The sequence below is a fragment of the Anarhichas minor genome, unplaced genomic scaffold (assembly GCF_050575085.1).
Source record: "Anarhichas minor isolate MPS153535 unplaced genomic scaffold, ASM5057508v1 ptg000002l, whole genome shotgun sequence".
NCBI lineage: Eukaryota > Metazoa > Chordata > Actinopteri > Perciformes > Anarhichadidae > Anarhichas > Anarhichas minor.
The window spans coordinates 2,819,765-2,835,541 of NW_027466448.1; the positions used below are offsets into that span (position 1 = coordinate 2,819,765).

At 42.5% G+C, this 15,777-nt stretch overlaps 1 protein-coding gene across 5 annotated transcripts; it reads right to left on the reverse strand.

Annotated features, from left to right (window-relative positions):
• Positions 1 to 115: 115 nt before the first annotated feature.
• LOC142938781 (uncharacterized) lies at positions 116 to 15,096 on the reverse strand. Of its 5 annotated transcripts, none has more exons than XM_076082300.1 (29): positions 14,981 to 15,096; positions 13,753 to 13,952; positions 13,045 to 13,672; positions 12,821 to 12,924; positions 12,610 to 12,675; positions 12,062 to 12,232; positions 11,701 to 11,834; positions 11,496 to 11,590; positions 11,337 to 11,391; positions 11,085 to 11,219; positions 10,706 to 10,939; positions 10,495 to 10,558; positions 10,203 to 10,404; positions 10,008 to 10,111; positions 9,493 to 9,868; positions 9,188 to 9,322; positions 8,671 to 8,707; positions 8,458 to 8,571; positions 5,238 to 8,370; positions 4,942 to 5,093; positions 4,653 to 4,798; positions 3,878 to 3,941; positions 3,631 to 3,784; positions 3,401 to 3,527; positions 3,276 to 3,318; positions 3,073 to 3,180; positions 2,732 to 2,981; positions 1,161 to 1,473; positions 116 to 1,080 (listed from the first exon to the last, which is right to left on the reverse strand). In XM_076082300.1, the coding sequence occupies exons 2-29, from the start codon at positions 13,944 to 13,946 to the stop codon at positions 970 to 972; spliced, it is 7,449 nt and encodes a 2,482-aa protein (XP_075938415.1). In that variant the 5' UTR covers positions 13,947 to 13,952; positions 14,981 to 15,096; the 3' UTR covers positions 116 to 969. The 5 variants fall into 5 exon arrangements, 3 of the variants coding, with proteins under 3 accessions (XP_075938415.1, XP_075938447.1, XP_075938333.1); XM_076082332.1 differs by having other exon boundaries at positions 10,727 to 10,942; XM_076082218.1 differs by having other exon boundaries at positions 10,706 to 10,942.
• Positions 15,097 to 15,777: the final 681 nt, after the last annotated feature.

Consider the following 15,777-nt stretch of genomic DNA (forward strand, 5'->3'; position numbering starts at 1 on the left):
GGATCGGACAGACGGACAAACCACGAGGACACTATCCCTGCAGCCACACGGCCACCGCCGGCACAGACGCACAAAAACCAGCAAAGTGCAGATAAAAGACTGAATCAAGCGGCGGTGGAAGAATACATTTTTATTCAGATCTTACAGAGTTCCATGTTTTACTTTTAATAAACCAATGAAACATTTCAAGAAGAGAACACATGATGTGTTTTGGTTTCAAGTATCAAACATAGTAATATGAATGCTGTGAATCTGTACAAGGACCTCTTTGAACACTGAACTGAACAACACTATCTATATGCAGCACCAGAGAATGTCTCAATGAAAGCTAGCTGATGGAACATTCTCCTGAAATAAAGTGTGACTTCCTCTGCTCTGTATTTGGGGTGCATTTACAAGATATAATGATGCAATGTTAATAAAATAAATTCAGTCGGTTTTCTTAATAAAAGCCAATTTTAAGACGTTGTTTTTTCTCAAATACAAACAAAACTTAGCACAAAAATACATATCGTCGTTTGAATATGTTTTCCTGAGACTGGTGTTGCTGTCGGTATTAAAAAGGAACAGATATGGAAAAGAAAAATATCCAAAAACCCTATTTGCTATTATACAATATTTACATTTTCACAGGTATTTAATAACCAAATAAGGGAATCTGAGGATTTAAACATAGTGAATAAATGCTTCCACGTCTTTGAATCAAGTGATTCACCAGTGTTCTGGTTATTAATGGTGTAACATTGTTTGTTAATAAAATAAAAAAAAAGGCATTTCACTAAATAGAAACTACTAAATATATACAAAGTGCTTGTGAAAGTATAGTCAATATATCTTCCCTTAATTACAACTGAAAGCAACAACAACAAAACAGGCTTTTGGTCACAAATTAACCGACAGACATAACTTAATTTTATAAAAGGCAAGCCACCCGCAGGTTCCCGCTTTCACTCCACCTCTCTGCAGCTTTCATCCCTCTTCCACTTCTGTAAAAATGTCACATAGGAAGTACTGAGACACACTGGTGGGCTCCTCTATAGAGCTGCTCTCCACGGAGTCACTCTGCTGAGAAGCTGAAACCTGCAACAAAGAAGAACAAAGAATCAGCTGTGATCAACTCTATCGTGGGTGAATATGAATTCCACTCGTTCCCTCCTTACCTCGGCTGGACACAGAGACGTGTTAGGAGTTGTGTCTCGGCTGTGCTCAGAGGTCTGTTCGACGTCCACCTCTGTCTGTGTCGGTGAAGTGGTGAAGGACGTCGAGTGGGTGTCTTCTGTCGGCTGTGTCGCATTGCGCGTGGGAGCGACGTCACGTGATGTTGAGGCTACAGGCGCTGGCGTAGATCGTTTTCCAGCTGCACGAGGAGTTCTGAGCTTCGGGCCCTTGGAGGTGCCTTTGCCAGGCGGAGAATCGCTTGCGGGGGCCGTGTTGTTTGTCTCAGACATTATTGGGGGGAAGCCTTTGGCTTTTCTGTCAGGTATTGGAAAATAAAAAGGAATTAACATTTAACAGGGTTCTCACTGATTTCTAGAGATCATTTACCAAGAATTATATTAACCATTGAGGTGAACTAGGGATGTAAATAATGAACCGTTTAATCCTTAACCTACAATAAAGATTTAACCAATTAATGGTTTCAGTTAAACAGTTTAAACAGGAGCAGTGTGTAGGATTTAAACGCATCTAGTGGTAAGGTTGCAGATTACATTGAACTGAGTATTCTTCTGCTCGCCTCTACCTTTCCAAGCAAGTCAGAGAAAATGCGTTGGCCTTCACGTAACGTAAAAAAAAGCGAAAGGCGTGTCCCTTAAAGGAGAACAGCAGAATCATGCTGGTCCAGGTTGGGTGAGCCGGAGCCAAAGTTGTTAATAACTTCGCAGCTAACCTTCACTTTTAGGTGGCAAAACAAGCTAGCAAGCACATCAACCTTAGCAGCTGAACCAACTATGCTAACTTTTTATATATCGCTAACTAATTTAACTACACTGTAAAACATCACAGTCCTATTTTGTTATGTCCATTTACTTCTTCTCTTTAACTCAAAGAGCTCTGACAAGATACATTTAATATGTAAGTTGAAACTAATTTGGAATTTAAATCCTCTTAACTTGAAATGGCAAGTTGTATACACGTGGTTAAGTTATCGTAACATAAAACTGTGACAGTAATGCAGAAATGTGTTTGTTTGACTAGGTAAGTTTTCTTGAACTGATAATGTAAAACAATTCTTTGTTTTAACTCGCTGTGTCAAGTTTAAACAAGTGACAAAATGTTCAATCAACTCTGACAACTTAAAAAACAATGTTGAGACAACTCAAACATTGTAGTTAAATCAACTTAATGAACTTTAATTTCTTAGTTAAATCAAAGGCAATCTTCAAGTTGAGTTAACTTGCATTTTCAAGGCAGCAGGTGAACTGTCATTTGCAAGTTTAACTGACTTGAAATGTTTTACAGTGTACCATTTGACCGTTAATATGATCCTTACATACAGAACATAACTTTCAGGCAGCAATGTAATCCGTTTTGGGGAGCTCTGATAGATATCCTGGTAGTTCATAAAGGAAAAAAACATTGAAATCATTTTCCATGACTTTTCACTGATTGGGAAATTGGTTTCCGGGTTTTCCAGGCTGCGTGGGAACTCTGTTTAACTACAATTGATAGATGAAAACTGGGGGAAGTCTTCACATTTCAATGAAGGATTTCTTTAACCGATTGTTCTCACCTATTCCGACTTCTAGTCACCCGAGTCCGAGTAGTTTGTGCTCCTGAGCTGCTATCCTCAGGGTGGTCCCCACCTGTCAGAGTCTCCTTTTCAACATCTACATGATCACCACTTCCTTTCTGTGGCTCAGTGACAACGTCATCACATGCTTCTGGCTGCAGAGAAGGCCCAGGAAGCTCTGAGTGCTCGGTGGCGAGGGTCTTGCTGGCTTGTTTCCTCTTTGAAGTCTTGGGCTTAACTTGCACTTTGCCTGATTATAGGACAAACGTGTACATGATGAAAAAGAAGTGCTCAATTTGCTGAGAGTGCATGTGATGAGTAAGTATTTATGTCCTGTATACCTCTTCTTCTAGTGCCCAGCGGTCCATCAGGTTTAACAGGAGGAATTTCCGTCTCATCATTATTCTCTAGAGTCTCTGGTAATTTAGATGGATGGACTGTAGTACTCTCTGTTCCACAAACACAAAACAATCAACACTTACCGTTAGTATTATGACATTAATCATTAGTTTACATAAATGACAGTGTAACACAATCACTCTACCATGTGGCTCCACTGGATTCTCCATGATCCAATCCTGTTGTGTCTGAGAAAAACAAAATGTAAATAAAAATGCAGAGCATTCTATCACGTTGCAGCTACACATGGTTTCTTACAGCTTCACTTACCACACGTGCAGCTGGGTCAGGCCCAACATCCTGTACACTGACGAGGCCTGTCTCACCACTCTCCTCCAGGGACGCAGGCCCGGAGAGAGGCCCTTCTCCTGCTGCTGTCGAACTCTCTCCAGGAACGCTGATGAGGAGCGAGAAAAGTTGTAGAATCAGACAAAACAATTTAAAAAAAGATTCACGCATGCATGGACGGCATGACCCTCTGATAAAAGGCAGGCACTGACCTCTGTTGCTCTATTGACGCATCAGTTACAGGAAGATAAGGGAGGGGTTCAGGCACACTGTCCACCGCCTCGCTTAATGGGCAGACTGGGATCTCAGTCAGAGAGAGGATGAAGAACGGTTCATCTGGATCAGAAGGCTCCTGCTGCGACAGCACTGAGATTGAAAGTGAGAGAAGTGTTACGTAAAAACCATGGTGCATATACTTTAAATAACTCATAGGACAAAATCAGCTGAAATATAACTTACTCTCTGGAACTATTGAGAGACTTGGATGGTTTTGGGTCTCGTCTGTATTTGATGTTGATGCATCCTGTCATTGTGAAGGGAGAGAAATGAGACACATTTCAGGATTGTTCCTTAAATTAGATCTTCTCGACTATTATCTCCCACCATTAGTCCAGTTGTCCTCAAGGTGTATGGCGGCATGACAGGTGGGGGTGCTGCATGACCGAGCGGGAATGTGATGAAGAACTAACTGACAGTAATTAACTAAAAAAAAAAAAACATAAATCGCAGTAAATTCATTGAGAGATGATGAGAGACTAGTGTGTATTTTATATCTGAAAATTTCATTCGAAATGAGGAACGACAGAAAATGCTTGAGGAAATACTGCCTTAGCGAAAGATGCCTTATTAACCAGTGCAATGACTGGGTGTACTAGTTGTGTTGGGACTCAACAGCAGGTGTTCCCAAACTCATCAGACGTACCACATAGGAGTGCCTATGCCTTCAACCACTTATCCATTACTTTCATTCGACTGCCTGTAATGTTCTGTTGTTAAAGCTGACTCAATCTTTTCACACACCCACTGGCAACTGCAGAAGTACCACCTGGGGTACAATTACCGATGGTTGGGAATCACTGCCATACAATATAAACACGGTAAAAAAACATATTGCTATATGTTATAAACATGTTGTTACATATCTAGCCATGGCCAACTACTAACGAGCTTAACACAACATCATACATGTAATGCTCACAAGATACACTCCTGAAAATATTTTATAATATCTTACCCGAGTCAAGCAACCCAGCGAGGACCCAGGATCCTTTGGAGAGGAGTTTTGGTTACTGCATTGTTCAATAGCTCCATCTGCTGGGTCTGGGATGTCAGGTCGGAGTTCAGACACAAGTTTGTGGCAAACTGAAGCATCCTCACCTTCTGAGCAAGCACCAAAATCGGTGGAAAAGAAGAACCGTTAGCGATCAACACGGGCACTGTAGGGTCATAGATGGCAGTGATGCTGAAGATCTGCTCAGTATTCTCTGAGGTTAGGGAACTTTCCTTCTAAAAAGGGGTCAAACCTTTTTCTGCTTGTGCTGTATTCTGATCTTGTCGGGGTTGTAGAGGGCGGCTGCGAACCAGTCTGGGTTTGGGTTTAATAAGCCGGCCTCTACGAGTCTGTGGAGCTGTTCTTGAGGGGGAGTCGGTTGGCTCCGACTGATTACCATCAGTGCTTTAAGTGGAAAACACACTCTGTTACAAGAGAAACTAATAACTCTTTAATAATTCATTCAAAACATTAGGCTGTAAACATGACAACAGTATTTACATTGTCTTTTTGAGGACAGAATCAGGACAATATGGTTTAATGTCTTACTTCTGGGCAGCTGTTTGATTCCCTTCAGAACATTGTTGGACTGCATCTGGACTCTGTGCCTCACAGTCATTCTCTGGAAGTGGCTGCTGAGTGCTTTCTTTTGGATCGGCTGTGGACTGTGTATTAGTGGGGAGTGTTGGATCATCTGTTGGTTGGGTATTTGACTCTGTAGCTCTAATGGACATGTCCCGTTTGCGCTCCCATTGTGAGGCAGGTACAGCCTCCACCTTATCATTTGTGCCGTCTAGTGACTTCTCTGACTCTGCAGGTCCTAACTTTGTTGAGCTGAAAGGTTCTGTACGTAATGATGTTGATGGCAAGTGCTGGTCGTCTGTCCCTGTGAGGTCCTGCTCTGTTTGTCCATTGTTGTTGTCCACAGGCTGTTGTGAGGTTAAAGAGGCGTCCATGTGGCACTGTTCTGGGGGTTTACTGATGTCACTTGACTGCAGTTTTGCGCGTGTCGTTCTTGGGGACGATCCTAAATTGGGTTTGACCTTAGAAAAGCGTGGCCTTCTTTGAGGAACATTTTGTTCTGAGCCCTTTGAGTTTGAGTCAAGTCCACGTCCAGCATCCTTTTGCTGCTCAGCTGAAGACATTCCCTCTGTGGTTGTATGAGGAGAGCATAATTCCATTGATGGTTCCGGCACTGAAGCAGTGCTGGTACTTTTAATTTGGCTTGTTTTTTCAGGAGGGGTGGTACTGCAAGTTGGCTGTGCTTCTTCCATTGCTGTTGTGTTATCAGTGGATTCAGGCCTTGAAGTCTGGCTGGAGGGTGTGTCCGCATGCTGCATGGGTGTGACGGGGGCGTTTGTGGTATGAGGTTTAGACCTCGCAGTTCTTGACGTCTGTGGTAAGTTGGGTTTGGGTTGGACTCTTTGTAATCGACGTCTCATAGACTGGGAAGTAGATCCCACTTCACTCTCTTCTCTCTGACTGACGGGTAACTCCTCTACAGCTGTGACACATGGAGCAGGATGGTCGCTGCTCTCCTGGACTGGGGCTGAGTCTATGTTTGACCCTTGTCCAGTCTGGGGTTCTGTGACTGCCGAGTCGGATGTCAACTGTGGATCGTTACAGCTACTCTCAGCTGCCCCAAAATTAGCCATCAGTTTGTCATCTAAGGACTCCAATATGGGCATTGTATCTCTTGTGGCCTGTTCCCTCCTCGGTGTAAACTGGGCTTCGGAAACATTCTGGTTTTCTGAGACACTCTGATGTGATGTTACTGCATCTGATTCTACCTGACCAACAACTTCACCATCTGTCTTTTTCTCCTCAGTTGTAGACAGTTCTTCTGTGGCTGTGAGAGTAGTCCCTAAATCCGATGATGGTATCAAATCTGAAGCAGGACAACGACTTTGATCTGGTTTTTCAGGAGAGGTGAGGCAAGTTGGCTCTGCTTCCACCTCTGCTATTGTTTTTTCATGGAACTTGAGGTTTGGAGCTGTGTTGGAGTCTTTCTCTACGGTATCTTTTGTAGTTTGAGGTTTAGAACGCACAGTTCTTGATGTTTGTGCTAAATTGACTTTGGGTTTGACTTTCTGGAATCGACTCTTCCTCTGGTGAGTAGATCCCACTTCACTCTCTTCTCTCTGACTGACGGGTAGCTCCTCTACAGCTGTGGCACATGGAGCAGGATGGTCGCTGCTCTCCTGGACTGGGGCTGAGTCTATGTTTGACCCTTGTCCAGTCTGGGATTCTGTGACTGCTGGGTCTGATGTCAGCAGATTATTACAGCTTCTCTCAGCTGTGCCAACATTAGACATCAGTGCTTTATCTGTGGACTTAGATGTTGACCTCGTGGCTCTGGTGGCCTGTTCTCGACTGGGTTCAAACTGGGCTTCAGTTAGATTCTGGTTTTCTGAGGCACTCTGATGTGAAGTTGCTGCGTTGGATTCTACCTGACCAACAACTTCACCATCTGTCTTTTTCTCCTCAGTTGTAGACAGTTCTTCTGTGGCTGTGAGAGTAGTCCCTAAATCCGATGATGGTATCAAATCTGAAGCAGGACAACGACTTTGATCTGGTTTTTCAGGAGAGGTGAGGCAAGTTGGCTCTGCTTCAACATCTGCTATTGTTTTTTCATGGAACTTGAGGTTTGGAGCTGTGTTGGAGTCTTTCTCTACGGTATCTTTTGTGGTTTGAGGTTTAGAACGCACAGTTCTTGATATTTGTGCTAAGTTGACTTTGGGTTTCTGGAATCGACTCTTCCTCTGGTGAGTAGATCCCACTTCACTCTCTTCTCTCTGACTGATGGGTAACTCCTCTACAGGTGTGACACATGGAGCAGGATGGTTGCTGCTCTCCTGGACTGGGGCTGAGTCTATGTTTGACCCTTGTCCAGTCTGGGGTTCTGTGACTGCTGTGTCAGATGTTACCTGATTATTACAAATACTTTCAATTGTCCCAACATGAGACATCAGCACTTCATCTGTGGACCCAGATGTTGACCGTGAGTCTCCGGTTGCCTGTTCCAAACTGGGTTCCAACTGGGCTTCAGAGAAGTCGTGACTCTGGTTTTCTGATGCACTCTGATGTGATGTTGCTGCGTGGGATTGTCCTTCACCAACAGACCTCTTCTGACTGCCCGATGGCTCTTCTGTACGTTTGACTTCAATATAAGAAATGTCATCTTTTAACATGTTTTTACTACAATCTGCTATTTTAGGGGTTTCCTCTGCAGACGATAGTGTCTCTGTGGTTTGAGCAAGCTCAGGAGCAACTGTGTGGCTCTTCTCAGCTCTCCTTTCTGTTGATGTCCCTGGTTGGGATTTTGACAGAGCAGTCCTGGAGGCTTGGCCTAGGTTAGGTTTTGGTTTCACCTTGGATGTGCGTCCTTTCTTGGTCTGTGGAGAATTTTTCTTTGAGCTCTCTGGACTTTGCAATTGAGAGGTTGGGTCCATATCAGAACCAGTCCTCTGATCAGTGGATTCAATAACGGAAATGTCATCATTGTCCGTTGTGCTGTTTAGTAGCTCCACAATGGTCACAGTTTCTGATGTTTCTTTTACTCCATGATCAGAAGTTGTAGACATAAGAGGAGCGACGCCGTCTTCCTCAAGTACAGCAGCCTTTGATGCAGTCTCTTCTTCCAGGTGTTGGCTGGTTTCATTCACATCGGCTAAAGTTGTCCCTGCAATTAAACATAATGGCACATTTTAAACTCACTGTAATTTGATCTAAAAAGGAATGCAATCATTTTGGCCTCTGTGTCTCTAACCTGCTTTATGATCTTGAATGTCTATTTGATTCTGTGCTGACTGAGGGAGGGGAGCCAGGTGGCCGATGGTCAACAGGGTTTGAGCGGCCTCATTGTAGCTCTCGGCCTCAGATACTAAAACAAAAAGACCACAAAAAAAAGAATGTATGAGACTTTGAGACCATATAAATATAGATGCCACTGGGAGCTACTCAGAAGATCTCTTTAACATACCTTCTGTGGGGTCTGAAGTAAGGAGGTCGATCACATCCTGGAAGGGAAACAAATATATTGTAAGTCACATAAAAATAACTTCCCCTATAGGCCAAACTAAAACATGTGCTGTATATGGAAAACCTGTATTACAGAAGCCCCAGTTACACTTCTTTGAAATTTTCTGTCTACGTCTTTTGTCAGTTGTTTACATCTGGACACCACAAAGGTTGCTTTGAGCTCATGCATGCAAACAGCATGCAACATTGTCTGAACGAAACAACTGTCTTTTTTTCATTTAAATTAGCTAAGTCACAATACAAGTGTGCGATCAGAACGCAAACCAAATACATGCGCTAAAACTTAAAAGAGGGAGATATTTGAAGAAAATGATCAAGGCACAATGTTGGCCCTTTAGCAGATACAACATGTGGATAGATCACATCAGAGCTTTGACATAATGTTATATTGAATCAGTGTAACTGGGGTTAATGATTTAATTTCCCTTGTACTATGTTTTTCGGCATTACACACTTACAACAAGCAGGTCCAACTGATGGTCACAAGGTTCATCTGTGCCTGTCTCATTTTGTGCCCGCTCGCAAGAGGCATCACGGCACAGTGCATCTTGGGAGATGCCGAACACATCAGGAATATTGGCCAAGATATCAAGCTACGTGTGGGATGGGGGGGGGGGGGGATGGGAGTCAGAGTGGAGGGTTTGAATTATGGAATGAAAAACCATGCACAAAGAAAAACTAATGCGAAAAACACAAAAGATAAATGTAAATGAATGGATGGTGTGCATCTGTGCACGGCATGATAGGAAACAGTTTCACATACCTCCTCCATTGTCTCCTCCACCAATGAAATCACAGGCCGTGGGGAGCGCAGGCCAGCAGGCACAAAGACAGGGGCAGTGCTGTCCTTTCTGGAGCTACATACAGCGGGCTCCTCCTCCTCCACATCTTCTTCTCGCTGCTGTTCCTCCTCATCATCACTGTAGTCTGACTGAGAAGCCCTGAGGGTGACTAGTTTAGGCTTTTTGGACTCTTGGGATGATTGCAGCTTTGATGATCTTCCCCTCTTGGCTGTGCATTTGGGTTTAGGCCTGGCAGCAGAAGCAGCGGACCCCTCGGGTGAGGTAGGAGTTGCTTCAGATGCAGCCTCTTTGGTGGGGTAATTCAAGAGCTTGATGGGTTTAGGCATTCTCCCATACCTATAAAACACAAACACACACTGATGAAGATGAAATGCTCCAATACTAATACATCCAGAGTTTTTTTTTTTGGGGGGGGGGATAGGAATATTTCTGCTGCAGTGTTAAAATCATGTCATGAAAACATGAAATACTGTACCTGGTAGGCCTCGGAGGTTGAACGGTGGTATCCTCTTCTTCAGAGTCATCATTGGCTGACTTCCTCTTCTCAGCTTGACTTAAAGGTGAGGCATCTTTATTTACCTGAAAAGTTTGCATAACTTTCAGTAAGCCAAAGTAATAATGTTGACAAATATCTGATGACTCTAAACTGTGAAAAGAAAGAAATAATAACCTGGTCTTCAGCACCTCCGTCAATTACACTCTCCTCCCCTTTATCTGACGCAGTGTCGTTGGTCTTTGTGGAGGGTGGCGGGGGCTTTTTACCCCACTTCCGGCCCAAAGGCAGCAGTGGTTTTGGGCCTCGGCCTCGGGAGAGTTTAGCTGGCTTGATCTTGGCGTCCTTGGCTTCATTCACACTCTCGGTCTTTTCAGATCTGAATATTACGACAAAAAAGAGAGTTTTAGTGTCAAACGAAGATGCGAAATGTTCTCTCTTTAAAACAGAATTTTTCAAGTTTAATTACATGTCTGATGTTGGACAGTCTTCAGGAAGTGCTGCCTCACTGTCTTCAGGTATGTAGGCCTCATCTGAGTATATAAAAGCAACAAGTATAAATATTACTTTCCCTAGGATCATATGCATTACTTTTCTAGAAGTTATTTAATAACCTGCATTAATAAATCCACCAATTTTCATCCAGAAATGTTTGATAAATTGACTGAATGCTCCTGTACCTTGTTCATTGCTCTTTTCACCTGTTTTGTTTTTCTTGTCATTTGGTTCCTCAGTCAAGGCATCCTCTCTGTTCTTTCTTTTACGTTTCTTCTTAGGCTTCGCGTCGTCAGTTCCTCCCTCATTACAGAGGTCCTCGTTCTCTTTCTCTCCCTCCTCCTCCAAGGCAGCAATTACCTTCTGCTCTTCCTCATCTTCCTCCTCCACAACACTCAGCTTCCTTGCAGCTTTTTTGCCTGCTGAAGGAATTCAAACACACAAGGACTGTTGAACTGAGACGAACTCAAGGTGAGCAGTTGTTAAATCTCTACCTTAGAATAACACGCTATGAAGCAATAACACACAACTCACTGAGTATCACGCATGGAAGGACATAGTTACCTTTTGCCTTTCTCGTGGTCTTCTTGGGTGAGTTCTTCCCAGCCAGTGACTTCAGCTTCTTCCTGGTTTTCTGAACTTCCAGAATCTTCTCTAGTAGCTTCGAAAAATATTCTATGTCCAGTTTGCGCCTCTCTCCTACAAAATAATTGTCAATAAATGTTACGCAGAGATTGCACAAAGAACATCTGTCGCTCACTAATCACTAAATATTATATAAAACTAGCTAAACATATTGTCCTACTGAATACGTACGGAAAGCTTTGTCAACCCTCCAGGAATTCTCTCGCTCTTCTTTTTTAAACTTGTTCTGAAAGTTCAAAATTAATACAGTGAATACAGACAAGCTTTTCATTGTTTTGCTTCTTCATATCATATTCTATGAATACATGTTCATCTGTATTCATCACTAACCTTTATCTCGGATCGAGCTCGGAGAGGAAACAGTTGACAAATCATGGAAAAGTCTGTCCCCACCATGCTAACTGCCAGGAAGAACATGTCCGTCTCTGATGGAACACAGCAAACAACCACGACATTAAAAAACAATATGAAAAAAATGTGTGCTATAAAGATGTCATAGTTCATTGTCTATATGTATTATCCATATGGGTTGAACCTTCACTGGACCAGGGTTTTGTATAGGTCCCCTTCCTGAAGCTCGAGTAAGTTGTAGTGGAGCCGCGCTCAAAGATGGGGTCCCGATCATTGGCTGGATTTGGCCCTTTGGCTCGCAGGACTTCCACCGTCAAGCTGAGACACAGTTTGAGAGGATATGACGATAATGTAGCAACGTTTATATGAAGAGGAAAAAGCACATCTCTGGAGGAAGTTACAGATGTTTCGTAGACACCGTTAGTCAGTTCCTATTAACGTAATAAAACACTAAAGTGGCACATTTCATCTACAATAACCGAGCTACAGGAAGTAGATAAACATGAAAAAGCATTCATTTTTATAGCCCATAGAAGCCCACTGACCTCTCTTCATCAATGATCAGTGAGCCGTCCTCGGCTACTTTGACCTGAGGAACCAACGTGCCGTCGTCATCTTCCTCTTCCTCCCCATCTTCATCCCCCTCCCTCGGGCTTCCTAATTTAGGGAGGACCACAGGTTCCTGCTCTCTCTCTGGTGAACTGCAGGGTTTACATCTGAAAACACCCGGCAGAAGGAAGAGGCTTGGTTTACACGCAACATGATTGTCTCATTACGCACACTTATGATGTCCAATGTCAGTTTTATTAGTACTTGTTTCAATATACAGTTTTTGGTTTGAAGAAAAAACAATCCTTTTCTATACATTTGTATGAATAAGCTTTTAAAGCTTTTAATGGCTCCCGCAGTTATTGAATCATTTTAACTTATTTTTAGAGTTCAAATGACAAAACCATGTTGTATTTAACTGACATAACAATATCATATCTCTTTTTCCCCAATTGTTTGGATATGAATAAGGAAAGTCAGAAAGAATTTAATGCTGTATGATCAATAAAACTATAATGGAATGAGATTTCAGGGATAAACTTACACTTCTTTTCCTGGAGAAGGTGGGACCACAGTCTCATTCTCTTGAGCTGATTCTTCTACACTCGATCTGAAAACAAAAACACAAATTATAGTCACATCAGACAAGAAAAGGAACCACAAAAAAAAAATAATGAATCAATAGAAAACTTAATCTGTGGAGATCAGGATTAAATGTGACACAAGCTTGACTAAGTTGCAGAAGAGACACTTACGTCATGGGGTTGGACTGTGGTAGATAACGGATCAGGTCCCTCATGGTCATTTTGGCAGGATCTAAGGTAAATTCCTTTGCACGTGTTTTTGATTTTTTGAGTTTCTGCAAAATCAAATGATAACACTCTTTTAATGTTGTGACTCTAGAAGATATATCCAACAGTATGTATCTAATCAATGTGTTACTAAAGCAGCAGTACACTGATGAATAATCTGAGCTTACCTTTTCTTTATGCATCTCCTGTCTGAGCAACGCTCTGAGTTTTTGGGCTTTTGCAATCCTCTGCAAGTCTGATGGGTCATTCAGGAGTCTACTCAAGGACAACGCTGGTGCTGAGATAGAAAGCCTGCTCTTAGATGATACTAGGGTCTTGGCTTTTTCTGATAACGCGATAGCTTCTTTGTCTGGCGGAGAAGGGGGGACTTTATCTGGTAGTCTGGAAGGAACTCCTTTGACTTGACTGTCTGACGTGCTTTCTAATTCCTTGCCACTGTCCGCTGGCAGATTTGTTGCCGAGTCAGCTGAAGGTTCTGAACTGTCAGAAGGGATGAGGGTCGGTTTAGGTTGCATTTTGGGCTGCTTGCTCTCTTCTGAAGGCCTCCGTCTCCTTGGGGACTGGAGTCTCTGAGGGGCGACCGTAGTCCCAGTTTGGCTGGACGTAGTTGGCTTGTCAAGGTCTGACACGGGGACTTCAATCGGAGTTTCAGAGACAGCCTTGACGTGGGATTTCTGCGTTCGAGCAACTGTGGATGGGCGGCCTGGGGCCACTTTGGGCTTGATGGAAAACCGCTTCCTTCGTTGGACTGCTGCTGAGGAGCTGGCACCTTCCCCATTTTGGTCATTGCCATCCCTAAACAGTAGTGAGAATAGTTATACATTTGTTATACGTAACACAAGTTGTAATCATGCTATTTAATGCTCGACACTCACCCTGGGGCTGTAGCTTTTTCTGATGGGGTCACAACAGACTGGATGTCTGTCACTGCAGCAGCAGCAGCAGCGCTGCTCTCACCAACGTCTTTGGGGGTCTCACTGGCCTCCTGGTTGGCTGAAGGGGCTTCCTGAGGCGTTTTACCGGCCTTAACGACATTGGGCCGAGCACTAAATCTTGACCGACGAAACATTTCGCCCTGAAAACACACAGGAAGGTGCATCAGTATTAGAACAGGCTCAAAGGGAAATATTATTTACAGCGATATAACCAACGCTACGTGCTTTACATACAACAACTCACACAAGTTAACAGATTTGACTGCATCAATAATTGTTCTTATATCTGCAGAATATTAAATACAGGATAGAAGGCAAACACACAAACCTCCCAGAATGCAGTTTGACAGTAATTACAATTGCATTGGCTCAGTTTCATAACAAGAGTTTCGATGTGCTAAACTCAATCGTATGCTCGGTCCTTTGAATACAAACACATATACAATCACATCAGCACAAACACGTCTCCCTGTTTCATCGTTATCACTTTGTTGGGCAGCATTATAGCAGCATTGCATCAGCACAACAAGCTGTGGAGTCAATGCAGAACAAGTACAATGATGCCAGGCCCTGAAGTACAGTCACAATCAACATTTTGGTTGTGTGACTGTAGTGTAAAATACTTAACATTCTTTGACAGACTGACTTTTTTTTTTGTCCCACTTGCATAATCTTGAGGAGCTGGTAACCGCAGACTCCAGTTTTGATGAGTTTATTCGACAATGACTACTTTAAGTATAACGTTAAGTACTACAACATAGTACTTGATGCACTAAACCATCAGTTATTGCTGTAGCGCTAGCGAGAATACCTTCTTTTGTGAAACTGGCTTTTGTGCAGACCTAAGCTAACGTTATTCTGTCAGCTGACATCAGACACGTTGACACTGGATAAGTCTTAAATCTGGCCGTAAAGAAAAATAATACCACCAGAGGTTAAATTAGCTAATAAGGTGTATTCATACCAATGCAAGACAGAAACAACAATGCGTGAATTATGGTGAAAACAAGTCAAAAAGCGCACTAAGCTGAGCTCAAACTCGCATGACAACACTTGTAGTATCCGTGTCTTCCTGACTCGGACCGTCCTATTGCTAATGTTGTGAGCCTGAGACAAATACATGTATAGTTTAAATACGTCTGCATATGTTGTTTATCTGTTAACGTACCTGTTCAAGAATATGTCGTTTGTTGGGAATAAGCTTTCGTTTATCGACGACGGGTAGCAAGTAGCGGACCCCATGAACACACTAGTCCGCCATGTTTTTCATGACGCGCAATTTCCGTGTGTAATAGGGGCTTGTGGGAAATGTCGTCTGATTGCTGCAAAGCGGTGGATGTGGCAGGACCAAACGTGCGAGCATTGTATTGTATTGTACAGTCTGCAGTAGGCTTTCAAAACAGTGTCTGTAATACTCAGCGAGGTACAAATATTAAGATTTTTTTTTTAAGTAGGCCTAAAAGTAAAAATACACCAATACAAAAAGTAAACCATTCTAAAAACACTAGTACAGAAATATTAGCAATAAAATGTGCTTATTATGTACTTAGTGTATATGTAATATCAATAAGTGTACCTGTGCGTGTGTGTGTGTGTCGATACATATATATATATATATATATAAATGTATATATCCAATTAAAGAAGAGTCCAATTAAACATGTTTTTCTTGTGTAAACAATCCTTCAGTCCTTAAATACGTTGAGCAGGAGTATTAAAGATTAGAGTACTAAAGCACTGCACTTTTAAGATACTTTTATTGGACTAGATTGGTTTCATTTAATGCTGATTTATACTTATGTCCCTGTTTTGTTAGCTCCACAGCTTTTATTTGATGATTGAGTTTGTAGATTAAAATTGTAAATACAAAAGCAATGATGAGCTTATAAATGTGATGCATTGCTACAAATTAAACAACCCATCTGTATATAAAGTAGTATCTCCACCCCAACAAGCAACAAAAGT